Consider the following 18,235-nt stretch of genomic DNA (forward strand, 5'->3'; position numbering starts at 1 on the left):
TTTACAACCAGGGTTCTCCCATTATGGATGGTGCTTTTTCAGTTTCTAGATGGTATTTTGCAACATGTTGATCCGTGGTGGAGGATTTGTGAATACTTATTTTAAGCATTCTAAGGTTGTATGGTGTGACTAGCAATCTTCGATTTTTTTGGCAATAACTCTTGAATGTGGACATGATATGCTAATGTTATTTGATAACAGAGTTAGCAACCAGCAGCTTTTGTGATTGATATTGAGATGTGGAAGCTCATAAAATTGAGCGCTAGTTCGAAATTTTAGAAAGTAGATAATCAATTGTGTGTAGGAGAAACTGTATGAGCTCTTTATTTTAGTTGCTGCAATGTGTTCCTTTAGAAAAAGTGGTGGACTCATTAGAATTCTGTGCTGTGGTGATATAAGAATATAATGAATATCATTGGATAAGGATTTGAGATAACAGATAAATTGTAAGAAGATTGCTTTCACCCAAGGATCATGATGAAAAAAATGAGAGTCCAAACATTTCAGTCAAATAGATAATTTTATGACCAATGTGAAGACAAGAGACTGATGACAAAGATTAATTTGAGATCATCTTTAACAAACAAAGAAACCAAGCTGGGCATTTGTTACTGAGAAACAGAAGTCTACCAAGATGATTTGCTGTTCTGGTTTATCAAGTCTGTCCATGCAGAAGATCGTCATCAAAGAAGATCTAATGATACTATATATTTATGATCTTTTTTCTTAACAGGCACCGAAAAACAGAGACAGATAAATATCTCCAACGGCCCAAAAGGAATGTCAAAAATAATGCTAGATGCTGTCTTCTCAAAAATTGCTAAAATAGAAATAAGTGAAAATACTCAGAATGACACAAGGTAGGTATGGAAATCTTGGTAAATATCCATCTCTCTGTATTGTTCTTTAGATCTGCTTATTAACTTTGTGAATATTCTGTGACACAAACAAATTTGCGCAAAGAAAATACAAAATGGATCTCGATCTAGTAAACAACTTATATGGCTTACATCTTACATAATTACAATTAATACAAATCGAATCCACCGAAACATTGTTGACAATGGTACATCTTACATTATGTGAAGGCTGAAGTCAAATGTATTCTAACACCACTATATATATATACAAGCTGTACTAAATATACTATTCAAAAAAAGTAGGGGATATTTGATTTTTAAGTGTTATTAAAGTCACCTTATGAAACTGACGAAGAAACAAATGACAAAATGAAATGAAGTTCACATTCATCGATTTATTCCAAATGATCGTTAGACTAAGTAAGGCAAAGACTGACCATTATAAGGGTAAAATGATACCGGGGGTCAAACAGCAAAGTTACCACAGCATCACAACCAAGTCAGTACCTGGTAAATCCTCCTCTGTTTGCCAAACAAGCATTGATCCGACGTGGCATACTCCTAATGAGACGTCTAAGGTCATTTTGGTCCAGATTGTCCCATTCCTGTTGCAACGCAGCAGCAAGTTCTTGGACATTGGCAGGACGTTGTTGACGTTGACGTAACCTCTGTCCAAGCATGTCCCAGACATGCTCGATGGGGGAGAGGTCGGGACTCAGTGCTGGCCAAGGTAATGTGGTGATGTTCTGTTGTTGGAGGTAACCTGTAACGATCCTGGCCCTGTGACATCTTGCGTTGTCATCCTGGAAGATGAAACGGCAGCCATGACGTCGTGCGAACGGCACAACATGGACTGCCAAGATGTTGTCCCGGTAGTACTGGCCTGTAACACGCCCTGCAACAACATGTAAAGCCGTTCTTCCAGCAACAGTGATGCCTCCCCACACCATAACAGAACCACCCCCAAATCGATCATGTCTGATGACGTTAACGTCTTGGAAGCGCTCGTTTCGACGACGCCACACCCTCCTACGTCTGTCCAAAAAATCAACAGTGAACCTTGACTCATCTGAAAACATCACATTGCTCCAGCGTCGATTATCCCAGTGTTGACGATCCCTACACCAACGACGTCTTGCCTGAATGTGATGATCTCTCAAACAAGGGATCACGCGAGGACGTCGGGCGCGAAGGTGACGCCTATGCAGTCGATTCCGAATCGTCTGGCCACTCACTCTCACACCAGTGTCTGTTTGAAGACGAGCGCTGATCTGATTTGCTGTGATGACACGATTTCTCAAGGCCAAGGTACGGATAAATCGATCCTGGGCTTGAGTTGTCGCCCTTGGTCGACCTGAGCGTGGTCTGTCCTGTACAGATTGTGTATCACGGTATCTGGACCATAGCCTGCTTATGACAGACTGAGAAACATTCATCGTCCGCGCCACAACCGCCTGTGTTGTGCCGATCTGTAGCATGCCAAGGGCACGTAACCTTTCATTTTGGGTAAGCCGACGCATATCAAAATTTGTTTTCTGGTCACTAAAACAATTAAACTGATGTTTCCACCCTGGAATTCAATGCCACAATGACTGTAACATTCAAAGTCAGAGTCGTGCAAATCTTGGGTTGGACCCCCATGATGATCCCAAGCATCACCTGCATTCCATGCGGTAGCTATTGGTGCGTTTGGGCGTCACATGTAACTGGAAATGTTTCTTCTGTTAGGTTCTATAGTGACTTTTTTCGTAGTCATTTGCATATTTTAGTATTATGCCCCCAAAATCAAATATCCCCTACTTTTTTTGAATAGTATACTATACTTTCTAAATATCAGCACATTATCTGTGTCTTTGAAGATGGGGGCTAGTTTCCGTTTTTAGTGAAGCGGGGAAATACAGACATTTATTTCTGGCAAGATACATGTTTATTTTACAAGACACATAAGCGGATGAAAATTGAAAATTTATTACCCAAAACATAATTACATTTATCCATAACAACCCGTTGATTGTTGATGTGAAAATCTGGTAAAAGGTAAACAGTTCTTAAAGGAAGGGGTTTACCAAGAGAAGTGCACTACTCTTACAGTAATACTGCTTAATTGACCTAAAGAGGTGTTATCAGTTGGTTCATTTCATTTCTGACTTTATTGGTCAAAAGTTGAAGTTTTGAAAATTTTAACCTTAATCCAAGAAAAAGTCGAAGCCGAGTGTAAGATGAGCAATGCTTACACCATTGTGATATATTTATTAATTAATTCGAAAATATCAGTTATTAGATGTAGACATACAGTATTTCAGTAATATTACAAATTTGTATCCTTCATTCATAAATAAGATAAAGGATTAATTACCTTTGGTTGAATTTGATACTCCAGGTAAGTATTTCTGATCTGGCTAGCAATCAAAAGCTTTACCACTTATTTAACTCGAGTAATCTTGTTGCAGTAACCTTATCTTCATTGATATTAGAAACATTCATCTCGGCATGTCTTTTTAGTTGTTCATCGTCTTATGAAGAATTGGTGATTTGTTTTAATCTAAGAAGGGTCATCTAAACCTGTTATTCTTTATTAAGGAAATGGTTATTTAATATATTTTTGGCAGCAGAAATACAGTGAAATAGGTCTATTTTAGTTTTCATTCTGCAACATATAGTTCTGGGTGTTCTGTTCAAATGACTTTATTTATAGATTCTGATATTTTGTATGTGTTTTTTTTCCACAAACGTGTGTTTACAATTTTTATGATGAGTGTTCATGTGCAGTCTTAAAATTTCATGTGCCAGTACATCAGGGTTCCACACAAACAGTACTTGAGCGATTTCTTGTCATATTTCTTTGTTTTTTTCTATTACTTGTGTCAGTAACTTCTATAAAACATTTCTATTCACGTTTCTTAGTTATGTGAAGTCCTGAAATGAGAAGTGGCATCAGGTGTTCTGTCATACACTTTTCTGTTCATAGGCTTAATGTTGCATGTTGATGAATGCATTGCAAAATGAATCTGATATACATTATGACCATATTGTGGCAGAAAATCTGCCCTAAAACAAAACAATTTTTTACCATACCTATTCTCCAATGCAATTTTAAGTTTTGAGTGAGAGTATATTTTACAAAATATATTATTTGGAATAATTACATATTTGGAATAATTACATATTCTTTGTTATTAAATGATAACAAAGTCTACGCTAATTGTAAACCAGATATTTTGAGTATTGCAATAAAGTGCATTATAAGATTGACTGTATCCTTGCAGCAAACCTACCCATTACTATGTATGCAAATTCTTTTTGGTTTGTTTATCCAGCCCGTCTTCATTAGCCCAGTTTAGGAGCAGAACAGTAGGACGTTAAACCCCATTTCATTTCATTTCATTTGTTTATCCAGTTATTTCTTTTACAGAAATATACTTTTTCATTCTGTCAGTTCCTAGAGATATCAAATAGACTATGCCTGCTCTTGAAACCTATTAAATTTTGAATAATATATTATATTTAGAGAAAATTATATTACAAGCAATTTCATCAGAAATATGTAGAAAATCTACCAGCAAGACAATATTGTATGTTACTTGTTGTATACGTTTAATTTGACTTTAATGCCTGTTTGCTTGCAACTCAAATTTCCTAATTTGGCACCAATCTTGCAACAGAGACAGTACACTTACATGTAAATTAATGCAGGAACAAAACCACATCTTAACTATATATAAATATTTACAGATGCATACAATAATCATTATTCATCTTAGCAGTTTTAAACTCAATTGATGGATTATTAAACTATTGGTATCATTGTATTTAGAATTATGATGTCTTATGAACAAAACAAAAAAACACAACACAATTTATGTGGAAAATAATCACCGGTTTATACATATATGACAGTGTTTCGACAAAAGTTCTATTGATTTTTTGGGTTTTTTGTTTTTAAATTAAATTTGTTAGGTTGTTTTTTGGGGTTTTTTTTTTATTCCTACAATTACTTCAAGTGAAATGTTTTTGAAACTATCCTACTTTCTATTAACTTTCAGCAACTGTATTTTAATACTAGTATCTATTTTTTCAGTTCGGCAACAGTTCTATGTGCCAATCCAGAAAGTGTTGGCGCCGTTTTGAGGTTTTACCAGTCTGTTGTAATTGGTGGACGTAGATTGCAGTTACGAAGTGAAGTGACCCCACCTCCAAAACCAAAAGGTAAAAATTATTTGCAAACAAAATAAAAAAGTAGTATCATTTTTCATTCTGAAGATTAATTTTACGTCTAATAATACAATTAATACAAATTTAATAGTTTTTAGAATCTATGGACTTGAAATCTTACCAAAACTGCAGGTTTTATCCTTTTCTAATTCTTTAAAATCTCCAGGAACTGAACTATTTCATTTACTTTTTGAGATAAAATAATTATGAAAATTCATGCTTTTTGACTATTAGATTCTCCAAAGGAAGAAAGAAGGTCCCCAGCTATTACAAATAAGTCACAAAATAACCAGTCTAACAAAAAGTCAAATCAAAATGACAGAAATTCCAGACAGAATGATAATCGTAGACGATCAGGCAATAATGATAAAAGACGATCAGCAAGCCGAAGTAATGATGGACTACTAGGACCGATACCAGGAGCTGCTGATGCTGCATTTAGTACCGCTATGGGATCTGGTCGAGGTTTTGAAAATGTTGACTTGGAACAAAGGCATCGGGCTATATTAGCTAGAGAGGAGGCAGAGAGACGTCATGAATCTATGAAGAGATTAGGCTTGAATATAGGAGTAGAAAGTTTTATGGAAAGACCATCCCTTCTTACTGCTCATGAAATGCTTGCACAGGAAACTGAACGCATGCAGATGGAATTAAGTCAGCAACAGAGAGCAGCAGATATCTTTGATAATAATTATAGAGCAGATTTACTCAGACAAGGTGAGTCAATAATACTAGATATATGTTTATTGCCGAATTGTAATTCCTATCTATATTGGAGGCTCAATATTATCATTACCAGACATGAATAGCATTGTTGATGACCTCCTTAAAGACACAATCAACTACTATATAAAAAATTTGGAGAATCCAATTACTCATTGTAAATAGGAAAAATAAAGTTGAAAAATCAATTGATTTTAATTAAGTATTATGTAGATTCTACTGCACAGTATGAGTTACATTTCGTTATAAAACTTTGTCAGATTTACTGATAAAGTTACAATTATTGATCAACCTTTTGCTGATGTTCCGCACTGGATCTGGTGATCAAGTTCATTTAGAATGTTGTCATTTCCATAGCTCAAGCCTACACACCAATTCTTGGCCATCAAATACCAGTACTCATTTACCCGCTAAATATCCTTAAAAATTTATGCTCCATGACTTCCACTTCACACTATCTGACACAAATATAGCTGGGCATTCTTATCGTACAACACAGGAATGTGACAGCATTTTTGTAATCAACCTTCTAATTATCTGCTTAACAATTTGGCTTGTTCAATGTTTATAAGCAATGCAGTTTCTTAGGAAATGAAATTGTGTTAAACTTCCTACTTTTCAACACTGACAGGGCTAGTGAAGATGGATATACATCATACACTGTGCTACTCTATATCAAATTCCAGCTGTCAAGGCTTCTTTTATGTGCACGCTAACATGTCAACAGCACCTCTGTTTTTGGTTCTCCGATCACTAGAAAATCTTGGAGAACTTGTAGTGCTTTCTCAGCCAACACCAGAATCAACCTTCTATTTGGTGGGCCAGCACCTTACTCACTGAGCCACCGTGGCTCCAGGCTTCATAGGAGACGAAGACTCTTGAAACTAGTAATAAATGTTCAGCTGCATGTAAAAATGTTAATGTATGTATTATATCTTGAATTTCACAGAAGAAATGCAGAGACTACAGAGAGATATAGAACTTAAACAACAGGCTGAATTATTAGAAAGACAAGAACGTCAACGTCAACAAGATGAACTGTTGTTAAGATTACAGCAGGAGCAGCAACTCAAAGAACAGCGAATGGAGCAAGAACGATTAGAGCGGGAAAAACAAGAAAGATTAGAATTAGAGAGGAAAGAAAGAGAACGATTAGAGAGAGAAAGACTTGAACGTGAGAGAGAAAGACTTGAACGTGAGAGAGAAAGACTTGAACGTGAGAGGTTAGAAAAGGAGAGACAAGAAAAGGAGCATAAAGAAAGACAACAGAGGCAGGAAAGAGAACGTCTGGAACGTGAGAGAAAAGAAAGAGAACATCAAGAAGAATTAAAGAGACAAGAGGAGATGAGGAGAAAAGAAAGAGACTCAAAGATGAGACAAGAACAGCAACGAGATAGTAGGTTCCAAGATATGAACAGACGGCAAGATATGGTCAGACAATCAAATAACCAATGGCAACATAACTTACATCTACAAAATGAACAGGAACAGTTTGAAAAGGTTAGTATACTTTGTTTTTATATAATCACATTTTTGGGAAATGTTATCTATCCTATTGAAAGGATATTCTCCTTCTGAAATACATATTGTCTGTCTATCCTGTTGATGTTTAACGATTTTTGGTAATAACTTCCAGAGTTATTCCCAAATTGTTACAAATCTTGTTAGCACCTTAAAGGTTTTAATTGTGATTGGATCTTTTTAAAAATTGTATGGGTTGTTAGCTGATATTGGTTTAGACGGTTTGGCTGCTGGTGGGTGTATGATTCATTGCCTGGCAACCTGTTGATGTGATTTGAGAAAACAGATTGCTTATTGTTTAATCTGTTCAATGTTAACACTATTTAATACAAAACAGTCTGCTCTTTTTAATGCATGGTTCTTAAGTTGGCTGCATTCCTGGACTTCACTGACTGAATTGTAGCATCTATTTGTATTTATCTTGCACATTTCAAAGAAAGTAGTGACCATGCCGTCAGTCAGTCACACATTTTGGACACAATAACTTTGTTTCTAATTGAACTAGAATGTTCAAACTTGGATGGAGTTCATTAAGTTAATGTCTTGATTGGGTTCGTTGATTAGCAATTTTCACTAAGGGTAGGTAAAGATAATCAATTTGATTGGTCGATGCTTTGGGACACCATAACTTTAAATAGATAAATATGCAATCAATTAATGAGCGCCATCTATTTATATTGGGATTGAGGTGGATGTTACAGGCCTCACTGGTGGCTTGTTTTTCATTAAGATTAACCTTTTATGCCCTATCATAAATTTTTATAAAGACTGTATACTACACATAATATTTACTTGCAGTGATCAAAACAAGACTGATAATTTCATAAATGTTTTCAAATAGAGAGATTTTGGAGTTTTAAAATTGAAACTGATGCATCCAAAGTCTTTACAAAGAAAGACCAAAAACTTCAGAATTGACCTGTACACTGTTTCTTAAGTTGTCATAACGATAATTTCGGTAGAATTCTGATATGTGAGAAACTTAACTATATAGATGATATTTTGTAGGAAATTGGTATGGGAAATAGACAAGATTTTGGTCGGAGTAAGTCTAATTTATTTGAGTATGAACGACCAGTGGTAGAAGAGAAGAAGAACTTGCATCAGAAGATAAGAGAACAGTGGGAGAGACAGGTAGCAGAAGCAAGTAATAAAGGAAATTCTGTTTCTAGTAATACACAGGTAATCTATTAATAACATTCTATTCATGTAATACAGTGGTGTGGCAAGAAGGTTATAGTTGGGAAAGGGGAGAGGTTTTAGGATCCTAAGAAATCAAATATTTAACATCCTTTAGTCACTAAACACCTGAAAATATTTGAGATTTTGATTTGAACCTGTTCAGCTGTTGAAATAATTCAATCCTCAGCTGTCAGTAGAGACACTTCCTAAGAAACCAAATATTTATCATTCTAAGGTCATTCATTCGACACCATTGAACAAAGAAGTAATATACAAGTTTAAATTTCAGATAATTCCTCAATTCTTATGTTATCATTAACATTGACCGTACTATATTACCGGTAGTTTATTGTTTGGGTATGTTAGTCAGAAATGCTAATTTACTTGTGGAACTACTCACACTTTGTTACAGAATAGACTTGTGTATTTAAGTTAATGTGACCAGTGGTAATGCATATTAAACGTATTAGTTCTTGCTTGCATTCATTTCATGAAAATATGTTATTTTAGCAGCATGATATGAGAAGAAATGACAGTAATATTAGTAGCTGGAATAGAGGAGACAATACTGGTAACGGTAATTCTGGCTATGGTGCTGAATGGAATAGTCCTAGTCATACTGCTGGCAGTCAATCTGGTTTTGGAAATAATTGGTGAGTTTCATAAAATAAATTTGATCATGGTACGTTTTATAGGGGCACTAAAAAAAGTATGCTGTAAATTGACATGATCGATCGACAAGACAAATGTATCATTTCATGAATTCATTACCAGTATTTGTTATATTTCGTAGTGCAATATACTTTTTTAATTGTCCCCGGCCTTTCGAAGAAAGCAGGGAACTATTAAAATGGGTTCATCCGACTGTCTGTCTGACCGTCACACTTTTTGGGACACAATAACTCTCTTTCTCATTGAGCTAGAATGTTCAAACTTGGTGTAGGTGTTTTTTAGGTCAATGCCTTGATGGAGTTCGAAGATGAGCATTTTCTGCTTAGGGTAAGCAGAGATAAGCAATTTGATTGGTTGATGCTTTGGGACATGATAACTTTAGTTCTAATTAAGTGAGAGTGAGGCCACTTGGTGTATAGCTTTATTACATCACTACCTTGACTAAGTTTGATAATGAACATTTTCTGCTATGGGTAAGCAGAGCGATAAGCAATTTGATTGGTCCAGACTTTGGAACACAATAACTCTCCTAAGTGAGGTAGAATGTTCAAACTTGGTGTAGGCTTTCATTAGCCTAAGCTTTTTGCTTAGGCTAAGGAGCGATAAGCAATTTCATTGGTCAAGACTTTGGAAGATAACAACTCTGCTTTTAATTGAGGTAGAATGTTTAAACTTGATGTAGATGTTCATTAGGTGAATGTCTTGACCTAGTTCAATGATTAACATTTTCTTGTAAAGCTAAGCAGAGCTAGGCTTTGGGACAAGATAACTTTGATTTTAACTGATGGAGAGTGATGAAACTTAGTGTATAGTTTGATATTGCTTGATACTTTTGAAAAAAATAATGTGCGATTAAATAATATCATAAATATGTGTCATCTATTTATTTTGGAATTTCGGCAGGGGACATCAGCCTCACTGTTGGCTTGTTTAATTTTGTTTGTGAAAATATGTAATGCTTCTACTTTCATTAATTTCATGATGGTAATTAAGTAGTTGATTTGTCAGGGCACCTGCAGTGTTGTTATAGCGAAATCTTGCATCCAATTAAACAAATCAAATCAACCCGGGAGCTGTCTTAACTGACTTTTAAAACCTAAAATATCAGGTAGTCTATAGTACAAAACTACAATCTAATTTAAAACACAGATCCTATTCCATTCCACTAAATAGGAACTTCTCCTCAGTTACTTTCACTTTCCCATTAAATGGTTAACTTATTGTTTTATAATTTTCTTCTTTAAAGGTCTTCACAGAAGGCACCTGGTTTATTGGGTGCTGCACCAGATCAGCCCAATATGTCTCCGTACACTTCTGCAGTACGTGAATATGATCATCAGCCAGTTAAGAGAAGTAATCCTTGGGGTGAAGAAACACCTAATTATGGTGAAAAACGCTTACGAGATCATGAAGATAGATATGGTTCCGTTCCAAGAGATTCACCAAACTTTAACTACAGACAAGGATCTCAAGATCAATGGCGACAGGCTAATACAAGAGAACCAGAGAGAAACTTGAATCAGTCTTGGGGTGCTGATCCGTACGATAGACATCGACAGGGTCAACAACAATATAATACCAACTGGTAGACTGCTTGACTCAAAATCTATTGAAGAACTATTCATATTGTAATAGAAACTGTTGTTTTTGTGAAATTTCTTTTCCGTATAATGTTCATTTTAGTCTCATAGAGAGAGAGAATTACAACCAACATTTTCATTCCATTTCAAGAAATATTTATACCAAAGTATCAGATTGTTGACTCCATTATTGAGTTGACATTATAGTTTTCAACGTGCAGTACCAGATATGGAAAATTGTGTCAGCCATTGCTGAAATGGATTATGTAACTTAGATTTATTTAGTCTCTGAGAAAACTGAAGTTACTAGAATGATTTTAAAATATTACAAAGTTTTTAAATGTTATACACCATTACATTGTTTACCATATATATATATATAGAGAGAGAGAGAGAGAGAGAGAAATAATTGTGACATACTTTAAAAAATTTCCCCATGAATGAATGTTTTTTGTCCCCCGCCTTTCGAAGAAAGCAGGGGACTATTAAAATGGGTTCGTCCGTCTGTCTGTCCGTCTGTCTGTCTGTCTGTCCGTCACACTTTTTGGGACACAATAACTCTCTTCCTAATTGAGCTAGAATGTTCAAACTTGGTGTATGTGTTTATTAGGTCAATGCCTTGATGGAGTTCGAAGATGAGCATTTTCCGCTTAGGGTAAGCAGAGATAAGCAATTTGATTGGTTGATGCTTTGGGACACGATAACTCTCTTCCTAATTGGGCTAGAATGTTCAAACTTGGTGTATGTGTTGATTAGGTCAATGCCTTGATGGAGTTCGAAGATGAGCATTTTCCGCTTAGGGTAAGCAGAGATAAGCAATTTGATTGGTTGATGCTTTGGGACACGATAACTTTTAATTGAGCTAGAATGTTCAAACTTGGTGTATGTGTTTATTAGGTCAATGCCTTGATGGAGTTCGAAGATGAGCATTTTCCGCTTAGGGTAAGCAGAGATAAGCAATTAGATTGGTTGATACTTTGGGGCACGATAACTCTCTTCCTAATTGAGCTAGAATGTTCAAACTTGGTGTATGTGTTGATTAGGTCAATGCCTTGATGGAGTTCGAAGATGAGCATTTTCCGCTTAGGGTAAGCAGAGATAAGCAATTTGATTGGTTGATGCTTTGGGACACGATAACTTTAGTTCTAATTAAGTGAGATTGATGAAACTTGGTGTATAGATTTATTATATGAATACCTTAACTAAGTTCGATAATGAACATTTTTTGCTGAGGGTAAGCAGAGTGATAAGCAATTTGATTGGTAGAAACTTTGGAACACAATAACTCTCCTTCTAATTGAGGTAGAATGTTCAAACTTGGCATAGGTGTCTATTAGGTGAATGTTTAAACTTGATGTATATGTAGATGTTCATTAGGTGAATGTCTTGACTGAGTTCAATAATTAACATTTCGAGCTGAAGCTAAGCAGAGCTAATCGATTTCATTTGTCGATGGTTTGGGACAAGATAATCTTGATTCTATCTGATAGAGAGTGATGAAACTTAGTGAAAAAAATAAATGTGCGATTAATTAATATGTGTCATCTATTTATTTTGCAATTTCGGCGGGGGACATCAGCCTCACTGTTGGCTTGTTTTTTTATCAATTGTCTGTTTATAAATTAGGAGAAATCATAAAAACTTGATTTTGACATGCTATATATGTATCTGTTCCTCATCTAATTGTCATGTTTGTATCTTTTACAAAAAGAATAAATAATTCTGGAGTTGTAATTCTATTCTCTGTCCCAGAAACTTTGGTTAGGTGAAGAGCATCTTGGCATAACTGTAATCATAACATTATTATGTTCCACAGAGCTTGATTGCTGATGGATGGGTCTCTAAACTTAAGAATCTAAAGTGCACTTTTGATAGGCGTCTTGTATCAACAAACATATGTTACATCATCGTCTTATTCAAATTACTATTTTGTTTCATCTATATATTTTTTAGCTTTATATGCCCACATTGTAAAATGATCTTACAGTCTTCTTTAAGCGACATTAATTATCAATTGACACACGTAATAACACAAAAACATAATGTGGATTATAATTACACTTTTAATTAAAGTGACACTTCATTGAGGGTTCTCTAAATATTATCAAGCAAAAGATGGATATATTAATGTTTACAAAAAAACAAATAACAACTAATTAACCAATAATCCATAGGGATTCAGATGATAGGTAACAAATATTTTAAGATCATAACATCTTAATGTGTTCTGTTTAGGTGTACATCAAAACTTCTTGTTTAACGCACTTTAGGAAATACACTTGATATTACAAAACAAAATAGATTAGATAATATTAAGATATTATCAACATAATTATATTAAACAACGTATATTTTGATCACTGTTCATTGTCCCCAATTTGGGCTAGTTTCCTAAACTTTGCAATACCCATGACCAATAAGGACACTATTTTTAAAACCGAGCCTTTATCAGCCTTTATCGATAATGATCATTTTCTGCTCAGGGTAAGCAGAGTTATAAGCAATTTGATTGGCCAAGACTTTGGAACACAATAACTCCCCTTCTAATTGAGCTACAATGTCCAAACTTGGTGTATGTGTTGATTAGGTCAATGCCTTGATGGAGTTCGAAGATGAGCATTTTCCGCTTAGGGTAAGCAGAGATAAGCAATTTGATTGGTTGATGCTTTGGGACACGATAACTTTAGTTCTAATTAAGTGAGATTGATGAAACTTGGTGTATAGATTTATTATATGAATACCTTAACTAAGTTCGATAATGAACATTTTTTGCTGAGGGTAAGCAGAGTGATAAGCAATTTGATTGGTAGAAACTTTGGAACACAATAACTCTCCTTCTAATTGAGGTAGAATGTTCAAACTTGGCATAGGTGTCTATTAGGTGAATGTTTAAACTTGATGTATATGTAGATGTTCATTAGGTGAATGTCTTGACTGAGTTCAATAATTAACATTTCGAGCTGAAGCTAAGCAGAGCTAATCGATTTCATTTGTCGATGGTTTGGGACAAGATAATCTTGATTCTATCTGATAGAGAGTGATGAAACTTAGTGAAAAAAATAAATGTGCGATTAATTAATATGTGTCATCTATTTATTTTGCAATTTCGGCGGGGGACATCAGCCTCACTGTTGGCTTGTTTTTTTATCAATTGTCTGTTTATAAATTAGGAGAAATCATAAAAACTTGATTTTGACATGCTATATATGTATCTGTTCCTCATCTAATTGTCATGTTTGTATCTTTTACAAAAAGAATAAATAATTCTGGAGTTGTAATTCTATTCTCTGTCCCAGAAACTTTGGTTAGGTGAAGAGCATTTTGGCATAACTGTAATCATAACATTATTATGTTCCACAGAGCTTGATTGCTGATGGATGGGTCTCTAAACTTAAGAATCTAAAGTGCACTTTTGATAGGCGTCTTGTATCAACAAACATATGTTACATCATCGTCTTATTCAAATTACTATTTTGTTTCATCTATATATTTTTTAGCTTTATATGCCCACATTGTAAAATGATCTTACAGTCTTCTTTAAGCGACATTAATTATCAATTGACACACGTAATAACACAAAAACATAATGTGGATTATAATTACACTTTTAATTAAAGTGACACTTCATTGAGGGTTCTCTAAATATTATCAAGCAAAAGATGGATATATTAATGTTTACAAAAAAACAAATAACAACTAATTAACCAATAATCCATAGGGATTCAGATGATAGGTAACAAATATTTTAAGATCATAACATCTTAATGTGTTCTGTTTAGGTGTACATCAAAACTTCTTGTTTAACGCACTTTAGGAAATACACTTGATATTACAAAACAAAATAGATTAGATAATATTAAGATATTATCAACATAATTATATTAAACAACGTATATTTTGATCACTGTTCATTGTCCCCAATTTGGGCTAGTTTCCTAAACTTTGCAATACCCATGACCAATAAGGACACTATTTTTAAAACCGAGCCTTTATCAGCCTTTATCGATAATGATCATTTTCTGCTCAGGGTAAGCAGAGTTATAAGCAATTTGATTGGCCAAGACTTTGGAACACAATAACTCCCCTTCTAATTGAGCTACAATGTCCAAACTTGGTGTATGTGTTTATTAGGTCAATGCCTTGACGGAGTTGGAAGATGAGCATTTTCTGCTTAGGGTAAGCAGAGATAAACAATTTGATTTGTTGATGCTTTGGAACACGATAACATTAGTTCTAATTAAGTGAGAGTGAGGCCACTTGCTGTATAGCTTTATGACATCAATACCTTGACTAAATTCGATAATTAACATTTTCTGCTGAGGGTATGCAGGGCGATAAGCGATTTGATTGGTCGAGACTTTGGAACGCAATAACTCTAATTGAGGTAGAATGTTCAAACTCGATGTAGGCATTCATCATGTGAATGCCTTGATGGAGTTCGATGATGAACATTGTCTGCTTACGTTAAGCAGAGATAAGCAATCAGATTGGTTGATGCTTTGGGGAAGGATAACTTTGGTTATTATGAAGTGAGAGCGATCGAACTCTGAATATAGATTCATTATATCATTACCTTGACTAAGTTCGATGGTGAGAATTTTCTGCTTAGGCTAAGGAGCGATAAGTAATTTGATTGGTCAAGGCTTTGGAACATAACTCTGCTTTTAATTAAGGTAGAATGTTTAAAAGTAGATGTAGATGTTCATTAAGTGAATGTCTTGACTAAGTTCAATAATTAACATTTCGAGTTGAAGCTAATCAATTTCATTGGTCGATGCTTTGAGACAAGATAATCTTAATTCTATCTGATAGAGAGTGATGAAACTTAGTGTATAGTTTGATTGCTCGATACTTTTGACAAAAAATAAATGTGGGATTAATTAATATGTGTCATCTATGTATTCGGGGATTTCGGCGGGGGGCATCAGCCTGACTGTTGGCTTGTTCAAATTTGATATGGAGCCATGTCAAAATAAATTCAGAGTAGCACAAAGATTTTAGCAAACCGATTAAACATTCTACAGATAAGACTCGGGGAGGAACTCTACCTCACTTAAATTAAGACCCACATTTTGCAAGAGATGGATAGAGTACAAGCTAAAATCAAAAGCGATTTTTCGTACAATCAGGGGCCATAATCCAGAAAGTTATGATCTGAAATGTGCAAATACCTAAAGGGACTGAGATCTTTGGGATATAAAGATATATTTTAAGTTTCATCACAATCGGATAAAAATTGTGACATCTACAGGGTCCACAACCTTTCTATACCAGATATTTGCAGTTTTGGTCCGATTTTCACGAAATTCAAATTTTACCAAAATTACGGTGTAACGGTGATATATTCGAACGTTGTTTTTTTTAAATCGGATAATAATTGTCACCTGTTGAGGGACCCCAAGCTAAAAACGTGATTTTTCGTACATTCAGGGGCCATAATTCAGGAAGTTGCGACCCGATATGCGCGTATATCGAAAGTAGCCAAGATATTTGGGTTATAAACATGCATTTCAAATTTCATCAATATCGGTCCAAAATTGTGACTTCTGGAGGGTCCAAAACCTTGATATACCAGATGTTTACACTATTTGCGTACGAGGGGCGGCCATTTTGTCCGCTAGAGGGACCACAATCTATAAATACGTTTTTTCGTACAATCAGGGGCCATAACTCAAGGAGTTGCGATCCGATAATATGCGCAAACACCTAAAGGAACCAAGATCTTTGGGTTATAAACATGGATTTCAAGTTTCATCAAAATCGGGTGAAAATTGTAGAGTGTCCACAAGATAAAAACGTGATATTTCGTACAATCAGGGGCCATAATCCATGAAGTTATGGTACGATACATGCCAATATCGAAAGGAACCGAGATCTTTGGGAGATAGACCTATATTTCAAGTTTCGTCCAACAAACAAAATTAAACTGTAGACGGACGTCGAGACGCACATGGGCGACGGCATAATACGTCCACATGAAACTGTGGGCGTATAACAATGCAAGTAACCCTTTAAAATGATGGTACATGAGTGAATCTTAATTTTAAAAATGCGATGTTTTTTTGCCAAACCCAATCAAGGTCTCAAAAAACCCAATGCCTCTTTATATTGGATATAGCGTTCCTTGCGCGTTATTGCGTCAGTAGAAATTTATTAAAAATAATGATTTAAGAAAAATGTTTACCTCTTTAATTTTCATAACTTATAAGACATGAGTTATTTTGGCCCAGCAAAATTAGTTTTGGGAAATAGACCTATGTTTCAGGTTTCGTCCACAAACAAATTGTGGACGGACGTCCAGACGGACGGCATAATACGTCCACATGAAAATGTGGGTCTATAACAATAAAAGTAACCCTTCAAAATGATGGTACATGAGTGAATCTTAATTTTAATAATGCTATGTTTTTTTGCCAAACCCGATGAAGGTCTCAAAAACTCCAATGCCTCTTTATATTGCACGTACGTACGTTATTGCGTCAGTAGAAATTTATTAAAAATAATATTTTAAGAAAAATGTTTACCTCTTTAATTTCCCTAACTTATAAGACATGAGTTATTTTGTCTCAGCAAAAATAGGTTTTGGGGTGTTCGTCCAATATAGCCTAGCCTACCTTTGGTGGCTGTCTGGCTGACTTTAATCCTCAACAACCAAAATTTTGAAAATTTAACCGCCGCAAAGGCGTTTTCTGCTATTCTAGCCCTTGAATTAAGCAACTTTGAAGTTATCCAATGGTTTTGTACCCGAAATCCTATTATGCCGACCTGAATTATTCCAACCATCCTGCAATCGATAATCGATGCCCGAAAAATGTCGCACATGGTACAGTAGTTGTGGCTCCAGATAAATTCAATTCAGTACAAATTCGTGGCATTCGGGCACTTTATTTTGCCAACCAGATGAAATAATTTTATTTTTTCACTTAAAGATACGTACATTATTGGAGATTCGATAACGTGATGGCAGTTCTCATTGTAATAGTTAAAAACTAGATAATGTAAAGGCAATTTGCTGAAAATTTCATTTAAATTGATCCACTATGAACCGAGAACTATATAAAGCGATTGAAAGTTCCGCCTATATAGCCTCGATCATCATTACTAAAGTCAGTACGATAAACAGCATAGTCTCGATTATCCATTTAATCGTTAAATCGTGAAGGAAAGGTATGCAGTAAATCGGCTCATAATCCATTAAAGATCGCACTCGCAGGCTAGCGATGCCATTGAGAGTTGATTATGGTCTGGATAGGTTTATTATAATGTCTAATTAATAATTTAGATAACATTTCAAACCTTAAGAAAGACCTGCAATAGACAGATTTAGCTCTTGTTGGTCTTTCTTAAGGCCTGAAATGTTATCTCAATTATTAATTAGACATTAATTAACCTATCCAGACCATGGCATAATCAACTCTCGGTGCCAACGCTAGCCTGCGATATTTTCTGGATTAGAATCCTATCTGCTGCTTAACGCTCATTAAT

General features: G+C 35.0%; 1 protein-coding gene across 3 annotated transcripts in view; it reads left to right on the forward strand.

Annotated features, from left to right (window-relative positions):
- LOC126809511 (inner centromere protein) overlaps positions 1 to 14,028 on the forward strand; it is a 28,018-nt gene extending 13,990 nt beyond the window's left edge. For 2 of the 3 annotated variants that reach the window (XM_056098588.1, XM_056098589.1), the window contains exons 6-12: positions 734 to 860; positions 4,939 to 5,066; positions 5,307 to 5,789; positions 6,745 to 7,295; positions 8,325 to 8,498; positions 9,009 to 9,151; positions 10,417 to 14,028. In XM_056098588.1, coding sequence (XP_055954563.1) covers positions 734 to 860; positions 4,939 to 5,066; positions 5,307 to 5,789; positions 6,745 to 7,295; positions 8,325 to 8,498; positions 9,009 to 9,151; positions 10,417 to 10,759 — 1,949 coding nt within the window. In that variant the 3' untranslated portion in view covers positions 10,760 to 14,028. The remainder of the gene's footprint in view (positions 1 to 733; positions 861 to 4,938; positions 5,067 to 5,306; positions 5,790 to 6,744; positions 7,296 to 8,324; positions 8,499 to 9,008; positions 9,152 to 10,416) is intronic. The other variant, XM_056098590.1, reaches the window with a different exon arrangement.
- The last annotated feature ends 4,207 nt before the right edge of the window (positions 14,029 to 18,235 follow it).

This window comes from Patella vulgata, chromosome 2 (assembly GCF_932274485.2).
Source record: "Patella vulgata chromosome 2, xgPatVulg1.2, whole genome shotgun sequence".
NCBI classification, from domain to species: Eukaryota; Metazoa; Mollusca; class Gastropoda; family Patellidae; genus Patella; species Patella vulgata.